Source organism: Eptatretus burgeri, chromosome 17, assembly GCF_056783735.1.
Source record: "Eptatretus burgeri isolate ZD-2024b chromosome 17, Ebu_testis_v1, whole genome shotgun sequence".
In the NCBI taxonomy this organism is placed as follows: domain Eukaryota; kingdom Metazoa; phylum Chordata; class Myxini; order Myxiniformes; family Myxinidae; genus Eptatretus; species Eptatretus burgeri.
The window spans coordinates 43,402,548-43,412,547 of record NC_140977.1 but is presented as its reverse complement, the minus strand read 5'-3'; the positions used below and the strand labels follow the sequence as shown (position 1 = coordinate 43,412,547).

The following is a 10,000-nucleotide window of genomic DNA, read 5'->3' as shown; positions in this document are numbered from 1 at the left end:
GTTCAAAGGATTGTTGTTGTATATTATTCATGGATGTAATTTTCAGGGAAATATCAACACAAGATATTGTATAAATAAAATAATGGATTATCTTGAAATTAAACCTGAACTTAGGATAAAATATAGAGTTTCTAAAAAAGCTAATAATAAATTAAATAACCTGTTTTTCAAATATATAAATGAATGATTTTTTACCTATTTGGGAAAATAAGATAAAATTTAACAACCATAAAAATCTCCCAAATTCATTAAGATGTCTCATAGTTGGTTCAAGTGGATGTGGAAAAACCTGCTTACTTTTAAAAATGCTCCTCACTCCCAACTTTTTAGATTATGATAATTTAATAATTTTCACAAAGTCGAGTTTTCAACCAGAGTATCAACTACTCTCACAAGGTTTTAATGCTGGTCTTCAAAAAGAAGATATAATAGGTTTATTTAAACGTCAAAAAAACCTAAATGATTATAACATTGAAGATATAATTCAACTATTTTGTGATACACAGAGATGTAAAAAGAAATCAAATCTTATAACTTGTATTCTTAGTGATAATACGGATGATATACCGTCTCCCCAAGATTTGGATAAATCAAAAAAGAACCTCGTTATCTTTGATGATTGTGTTAATGAGAGAAACCAAACGGTAATGGACAGCTACTACACAAGAGGGAGACATTCTTCTTGTAATTGTATTTATCTTAGTCAATCGTACTTTCAACTTCCTCGTCGTTCCATCAGAAACAATGCTAATACTTTTATTTTATTCAAGTTAAATTCAATAGATATCAATAATTTTTGGAGAGATAATTGTTCTACATTATGTAGTAAAAAGAAATTTGAGGATTATATGAAGCACACGACTGAAAAATATAAATATATTGTTGTGAAACAAGATGAGATATTAAGGGATATATTTTTTGTTTTATAAACAATTACATATATAAATGACAACTATTATTATAAATCTTGTGGGTAAATCTGCTTCTGGAAAAAACTTTCATAAATCAAGGTTCTTGTGTAGTACAAATGAGAATATTGTAAATTTACTTAAAAAACACCCCGTGATACGCATTGTATCAACAACAACTAGAGCAATAAGACCTGGAGAAGTAAAAGGTGAAGATTATCACTATATTTCAGTGGAGGAACATATGCGATTGAGGAATGAAGGACAAATATTTGAGGAGGTTTCTCTTGGTACAACAAAATATTCACATTGTAAGAGTGAGTTAAAGAAACTAAAATCTGGTGGTGTTGGGATATTAGAAACTAATCCAGAAGGAACGAGACAAATTATTAAATATCTGAGCGGAGTGAAGATTTTATCATTCGGTTTTGATGTTGATGAAGAAACTCAACACAAACGTATGAAAAGCAGAGATGCAAGGATTAGTGAAGAAGAAATTACAACTCGCATTAATGTTAATAAAGAATTTGATGAAATATTTAAAGAAAAGGATTTATTTGAACACATCTACTTGAATGATGAAGAAAAGGAAAATTTCCCTGTTGATCTTTACAATTCATTAAATGATATTTTACAATAAATAAATGGATACAAAAGAAAGAGCAAGAAGATTTAAGGAACATCAAGAGTTGGTTTCAAAAGTTGTAAAACAACAGGAAGACATAAAGAAGAAACGCAGACAGAAACTAACGGGCGAAGAAGCATTTGAAAAAAAACGAGAAATTTTTTAAACCACTTTTAAAAACTTCCCAAGAAAAAATGAAAGATGTTTCCACAGTTCCCACAGTAGAATATACTCCTAGAAAGCTTCAAATGTTAAAAGATTTCAGTCAAATGACGGAGGAAGAATTAGAGCATATTGGAGAATTAGAACATGATGAAGGTTTATTTCAACAACTGGAAGAGATTAATCAACCCCCTGATTATATTGTGAATGCTGTTCAAAACAATGAATATTCAGCGGATTCAAAAACCAAAGCAGGACTCATTCCAACAGAACAACCAGCAATATTTCATCTTGTTCAAGAAAAGGTATTGATATTTAATGATGAATTAAGGTTCTTAAGTTCTGCTCAACCCCCTGTTAAACTAACTCCGAGATTAATGTTTCTTCTCACAAAAGATGGAAGACAAGGTTCAACTGTGAGGGATGAATCAAAGTATATTGATAAACCATTGGATATGGAAAATAATGATGATAGAGTATATATTGATTTGCTGAACACTCTAAATTATAAGGTTATTCTTTCTGGTAAAAGTAGGAAGAATGAGAAGGAGAAACACATTATTCAGGCTTTAAGTATCCTTGGTTCAGGTATTAGTTTTCTTCCAAATGACCCATCGCAATTAGTTAATAGACTGTTATTGTTGTTCGGCAGTAAGAAGGCTGGAAATAACAATTGTTTTAATGAAGCATCAGCCATTTTAGACCAGTTGATGAACATGAAAATAATTAATAAATCTCAATATAAAGACATTTTATCTCATATTAAATAAGATGAGAAGCACAATCCTGAGTTTTAATTTCACAACAAGCGACCACACATCTTCATTCCCATACCCACTACAACTTGACACAACAAAAGAATATGAGGCATCTTTATTGTCCATGGAGACTTATAATACCTTATTTAATATAACCGAGAAAAATGACAAGTTTAGTTATAATCCGGGAAGTGGATACAAAACGATAACAGTCTCACCCGGAGCATACGAGATTTCTCAAATATCTTCCGAAATTGCTCGTCTTATGAAAGAACAGGGTGATGAACCAAAAAATATTGTTATAAACATTCAAAAACATACTTCAAAATCAACGATTAAAGTTAAAAATAACTACAAGGTTGATTTCACAATTGATAATTCATTTAGAGAGTTATTAGGTTTCTCCTCAAAAAAGATTGAAACTAATGGGACGTTTTACAGTGATAATGTCATTCAAATATCCTCAGGAATAAATTCGGTGTTAATTCACTGTGATTTGATTGATGGTGCTTATAATGATGGATTAAAAACAAATACAATATTTTCATTCAGCGCATACTCAACCCCAATTGGTTATAAATTCAATATGGAGCCTAAAAATTTGGTTTATCTACCTGTGTCAGGAAAAACCATACACAGTAAATTTTAGGATAACCGACCAAGATAATCGTGTGATCTCTTTTAATGGAGAAGTTATATCCATCAGAATTCACCTACGTGAAGTTTTTCAATAAATAAATACGATGGTTATTGTGAGGAAGCACGAGTTGGGAAAATATAAAATAATTACAGGGGATGGGATGTTCCTTTCCCCGTACTACAAGGGTGAAGGTATGTATCTTGGTAGAGGATACTATAAACCTAAGAGACAAAGGGGTGTTGGACATCAATTTAGAGGAGATGGGATAATTGATACTCTCATGGGTATTGGTTCAACTATTCTTAAACATAAAGACCTAATTGGTTCAACTGCTTCTGCTGTGGGAAATGTAGCAGGTGCTGTAAAGAGTATAAAAGATGCTCAGAAAGAATCACATAAATTACAAGCAATAAAAGAAATTAAGAAAGGTAAAACTCAGTTGTCCCCCCAAGAACGACAGAAAATAATTCAAATACTTGGATCAGGGTTTCAAAAGTTTTAACATCTTTTTTCCTAAATAAATACAAGTATGGAAGCAATTGATAGTATCTATGATTTGGATGATACTATTATTATCTCAAACTCCACTAAAAAAGAAGATTACTTCAAGGTAAATGCAATAACTGGAACAGACTGGAATACAAATGGTACAAAAAGTTTTGAAATAAATAATCAACAAACCTATTTGAATCTCTCCGAAAGTTTCTTGTTGTGTAAATTTAAATTCACTAAGGCTGGGAATAACACAAACGCTACACTTGTAAATGATTTCTTCTGGAAAATGTTTGATAGTGTGCGATTGTATATTGGAACACAAGAAGTTGAAGCGGTTGATTATGTCTCTGCTGTATCTGAAATGATGAAATTTACACTCTATACATTCAGTGATAGAATGGGAAAGGGGTCTGTCGAAGGTTTTATTCCTGATATGTCAACGGGAACAAACACAGACCCTGGATATATTCAAAGGAAAGGAATGTATAATGATGATACAAAAGCAGAAAATAGTTTTACTGTGGCAGTTCCTCTTAAAGGTATATTTGGATTTTGTGATTATGATAAAGTTCTGTATGGTCTTAAAATTAGATTTCAACTACAAAGGAATGATAATGAAAATAGATTGCTTTTTGGTGTTGGTAATGCTTTTGGTGATCAGAATAAATTTGTAATTGAGGAGATGAGTTGGTATATCAGTGAATATACTCCTAATCTTAAAACAGAAGAGATGTTGAATCGAAGACTTAACTCAAAAAAACCACTCAGTGTATCATACCTCAAAAGAAGATGTCAACACGTTAAACTCAATCAAACTACTTACACGTGGAATTTGGGTGTTCTGGAAGGAAAGCCACGATATCTGTGGATGATTTTTAAAAAGCCAGATGGTGATACTGCGACTGATAAGAATAATGCATTGAGTGATAATGCTAAGGTGAAACAACTTCGCGTTTCTCTAGATGGAACATTTTATCCATGAGATAGATTGGAAATTAATTGGGAAAAAAATGATTTTGCTGAAGCATACAAGTCTTACCAAAAGGTGTGTGAAAGTAATGGAAATAAAGAACCTATTTTGGATATGACAGCATTTAAAAGTTTGTATACAATCTATACGTTTGACCTGAGCGCTCAAAAAGAAACTATAAAGTCTAATCGAGTGGATACTTCCCTATACATTGAAAGAGGAGAGAGTGAAGAAGTTGATACATATTGTTTGCTTTTGGAAGAAACAGAATTGCAGATTAATACAGATAATGGTGTGATGATTAGTCTCACATAATTTTTGTTAAATAAATGAGTGGCAAAGTACCAACTGGGGTATATGTTAATCAAATCAATCTTCATAAACTATCATCTTGTGTTCAAAATCAAAAGCCTTGTACGATTAACGTTAATACAATTCAGAGAAAAGGAGCAGTAAGAATTGATGTTTTGCTCACAAGAGAACAGGTTAAAATCTTGAATGACACTGGCTCACTTAAAATTAAAATGACAAAACCAATGTTGAAAAAATATTCAATAAGAGAGACGAGTGGAGGATTTCTCCCATTTCTAATTCCTTTATTTGCTGGTTTAAGTGCGGTTGGAGCATTGACGGGTGGTATTTCAACAGCGGTCAAAACTGCCAACGAAAGGAAGGCTCAACTCCAGGCTCAAAAAGAATTGGAAAGACATAACAAAGAGTTGGAGAAACAAATTAGTGGAAGTGGTGTAATTGTAGATTTTGCTGAAAAACTTGAAGGTCTGCCTGATAAAGCGAGATTGTTAGTTGGAGATATGCTTTCTTCTATAGCACAAGCAGGTGTAAAATTAACGAAAAGAGGTAATGGATTATATCTTTCTAATAAATAAATGAGCATTGATGAGTGGTTGAAAGAATTTGGAAAGAATACAACATCAAATTTACAACTTGCCAAATATTGTAAGAAATTAAAAATTCATAATGTGGTTATTTGTATGAGAGATGAATTAACAAATGTGTCGAAACATACAAAGAATATTATTATGAACTTAGAAGATAATGATGGGAACGGTTCTCATCGGGTTTGTATTTTTAATAGTCAAGACAAATATTATTTTGATAGTTTTGGTCTTCCACCACCTGTTGAAGTCATAAAATTCTTACAGAATGGTGTTTATCAAACATTTCAAGTCCAAGAATTAAATTCCAAGTGTTGTGGTCAATTATGTCTATATGTGTTATTTCAACTCAACAAAAATAAAAAATTTTATGATATTATTTTTAATCTAATATAAATGACTTATGTTGGTAAAGATGGTTCTATCTTTGGTGTATCTCAAGAACTGGATATTGATTTATCAAATTATTACACAAAGGCACAGGCTGAACGACATAAATATAATATAAACAAAAATATTAACATGAAAAATGCTTATAAATTAAAAAATTATCCAAGCCCGACTGACGCGAATGACTTGGTGAGATTAAGCGATTTATCACAATATATATACTTAAATAAAACGGCTGTGTATTCTAAAGATACAGAAGTGTTGATATTATCTCCAGGTCATACAGAATTCACAGTTCGAATTAAAATAAATTTTTATAAAGAAGGGCGTATCGTTTGTATGAGAATAGAACAATGGGGGTATGATATGAATGATTTAGGGTATAATTGGTCATTTAAAATTAACCTCGAAGACCTGGAACAATTAAATCAGTCTCGTAAGGAAGAATATTATCCACTTGGTATCGAGAATGAGTTTTGTGGAGCCACGATTAGTAAACAACAAATAAAAGAATTTAATAAGGGTAAATATAATAATGGTTTTGCCCTTGTTTATCTCATGAAAACAGAAAAAACAGGATTATATATAATAAGTAAGGAAATACAAAATGATTTAACTATGGGAAGATGGGGAGGTGTTTCGTGCCATAATATTATTCTAACATATATTTCTAATACATAAATGACAGCAAGAAGGCTTCAAGAAAATTATCATTTCTGTGTCCAAGCATACCTTCAAGAAAAGGGTATTCGGTATTTTAATAAATATGTTCTACAACATAAGAATGAGGTATTTTCAATAAAAGATTGGCATTATGCTGATGTTGATAAACCGACAACTTTAGATTTAATTAGAATGTTAAATAATGAAAAAATTATAAGGTTAAGAAAAGGTAAGGCTCTTTTAGAAATTCAAAAGAAATTTTATTGGTTTCCTGTTGTAAAAAAAATTATTTTGGATACAGGAATAACAAGAAATCCTGATGAATATATGTATAATATTCTATGGGGTGTAAACGATTCAAGTATAGCAAGGGATGAGGAAGGAGTTGAAGAAGAGAGGGAAGAGGAGGAAAAGGAGAAGGAGGAGAGAGAGAAGGAGGAAAGAGAGAATAGAGAGAGGGAGGAAAGAGAGAAGAGAGAGAGGGAGAAGAAAGAGAAGGAGGAAAGAGAGAAGAAAGAGAAGGAGGAAAAAGAGAAGAGAGAGAGGGAGGAAAAAGAGAAGAGAGAGAGGGAGGAGAGGGAGGAAAGAGAGAGAATAAATAAATATTATAGTATGGAAACCAGTGAGATTCAAAAAAGAATAGAGGTATTACAGAAAATAACTCAACCCACCAAGGAGGAATACAAAGAATTAACAAGTCTATTTGCAATACTTTCGACAAAACTATTGGCATCGTCAAGCTATTCATTTTAATTCAAGTTTTTTCTTAAATAAATGGAGGAGAGAGTGAAGGCATTTCTTAGGATTCTTTATGTTTTAAAAATTAAGATTCAAATGTGCATGTTGGAAACTAAAAAGGTTTTTGCACTCTGCAGGAATTTTTCTCATAAATAAATGAGTTATTGTCTCAAATGTAAAAAGAAAACTAATACTAAAAATATTTCATATATTAAAAGTAAAAATAACAGGGTTATACAAAAAGTATAACCAAAATATAAATATATTTATATCCAAAATATAAATAAATAATAATAATAATAATAATAATAAATAAATAATAATAATAAGTATATGTTCGGTGTGTGGTTCAAAAAAAAATCAATTTATCTCCAAACACAAACTCGGAGGAGATATACAAAAGTTTTTATCAGGAAGTAAATTTACAACTACTGGAATACCAGGGGAATTACATCTTCCAGGGTATTCTTTCTGTGGTCCAGGCACAAACTTGGATAAAAGATTAGATGAGGCAAACAATCCTAAATCCTGGAGTAAACCAATCAATAGAGTTGATGAAGTGTGCATGAGACACGATATTGATTATGGGAATACCACAACGTTGGAAGAAAAGCATGAAGCCGATAGAGAAATGTTATATAATTTGTCTCTGATACAAAATCCAACCTTGAGAGAAAAAGTTGATAGGTTCATCGTGAAGAAGATGATTAGTGCTAAATTGAAACTTGGACTTGGAAATTCAAAAAACTTATAGGCTCTAATGATGCCATTAAGACTGAAGAGCAATTAGCTGATGAATTACATAAACCAATATTCACAAAGTTTCAGAGAAGGAAAGTTTATTCCAAGGAAGTTGATTATATCTGGTCTGCTGATTTGATTGAACTCAATAATGATAAGGGGTACAAGTATGCTTTAACCGTTATTGATTTGAGGAGTAGATATGCGTGGGTTGTCCCTTTAAAAACAAAACAGGTAATACTCTTATGTTAGCTTTTCAACAGATATTTAATAAAAGTAAGAGAAAACCTAAGAAATTGTGGACTGATGAGGGTAGAGAGTTTTATAACAAGACATTTATGAATTTTCTAAAAAATAACAGTATTACATTATACAGTACCTTTAATGAAGGGAAGGCAGTTGTTGTTGAACGTTTTAATCGTACCTTAAAAGAGAGACTATATAAAAAATTCACACAACTCGGTTCACAACAATGGTTATCTTTTATTCAGGATATTGTGGATAAGTATAATGACACGATTCACACGTCAGCGAATATGAAGCCATCAGAAACATTTACAAAATTAAAATATGAAAAAGAGATTAATGTTAGAAAACCTAAGTTCAAAGTTGGTGATATCGTAAGAATATATAGGTGGAAATCTCATTTTGAAAAGGGTTTTACTGAACGATGGACGAAAGAACTTTTTAAAATTGTTGATGTAATAGATACAGTTCCTTGGACTTATAAAATATATGATTTGGAAGGGGAAGAGATTTTAGGTTCATTTTATTCACAGGAATTACAAAAGACAAAACTAAGCAGATAATACACCTTTGTGGACACTAGAGGGACAAGTCCGAGGTGTATAACAGTATATAATGTGTGTCAAGGGGGACGTTCTTAGATCTGTGAACCCCAAACACAGAATCCTCAACTGAATAGTCAAGGTTTAACTTTTGTTTGTGTGTGTGTGTGTGCAATGGGAGCAATAGGTTGGCGCTTCACTCCCTCCTACTATACACCGTTGTGGACACTCGAGGGCCAAGTCCGAGGTGTATAACAGTATATAATGTGTGTCAAGGGGGACGTTCTTAGATCTGTGAACCCCAAACACAGAATCCTCAACTGAATAGTCAAGGCTTAACTTTTGTTTGTTGATGTGTATGTGTGCAATGGGAGCAATAGGTTGGCGCTTCACTCCCTCCTACTATACACCGTTGTGGACACTCGAGGGCCAAGTCCGAGGTGTATAACAGTATATAATGTGTGTCAAGGGGGACGTTCTTAGATCTGTGAACCCCAAACACAGAATCCTCAACTGAATAGTCAAGGCTTAACTTTTGTTTGTTGATGTGTATGTGTGTGTGTCCCAACCCTCACATTCAAAATCTCAACCCCAACTCAATCCTCGCCCAACACAATGTCTTTTTCAAAATGAGATTTCCACCTATATATATATATTTTTTACGTTTTTTTTTTCTTCTTCCAATTCTGTCTTTTAATACTTTCAGGTTTGATGACGTAGAAAGGGGGAGTAAGCCTGCACTTTCTTCCCAGAACTTTCTTGATCTTGCTCCCATCAAGCACCATCCAACAAAGAACTACATCGATAGGTTTAGATCCCAAAGAGTGATAGCAACTCCAAAAGTCTCCAAAATATAAATAAATAATAATAATAATAATAATAATAATAAATAAATAAATAAATAAATAAAAGCCCCCAAAAAAGTTTCAAGTGTCCAACATAAACCCAACTTTCCAAGTCTTCAAGGTATAACCACATTCCCGTTGAGTTTCCAAGATATGTATCACATTGTGAGTTATCAATCCAGAACCCACATTTCAAGTATTCAAAGTAAAACCAACTTACAAAGTCTCTTAAGGATAACTCATTTACTGATTTTTTCAAAATTTGTGAGTCTCCAAGGTAGGACCCATATTTAGAACCATCTTGGCAGAACCCTTTTCCTGAGTCTCCAAGGTAGTTATTTAAACCATCAAGGCAGAACTCATTTACTGATTTTTTCAAAA

The 10,000-nt window shown here is 32.2% G+C and overlaps 1 protein-coding gene across 3 annotated transcripts in view; it reads right to left on the bottom strand.

Annotated features, from left to right (window-relative positions):
* LOC147009917 (uncharacterized) overlaps positions 1-10,000 on the bottom strand; it is a 25,935-nt gene that overhangs the window by 13,947 nt on the left and 1,988 nt on the right. The window contains exon 3 of one of the 3 annotated variants that reach the window (XM_085861234.1): positions 8,739-10,000. This exon is cut by the window's right edge and continues 514 nt beyond it. The exons of the other annotated variants lie outside the window; for them this stretch is intronic. Coding sequence (XP_085717360.1) covers positions 9,585-10,000 — 416 coding nt within the window. The 3' untranslated portion in view covers positions 8,739-9,584. Of the gene's footprint in view, positions 1-8,738 lie in introns of those variants that run through there. 3 annotated transcript variants of the gene reach the window in all.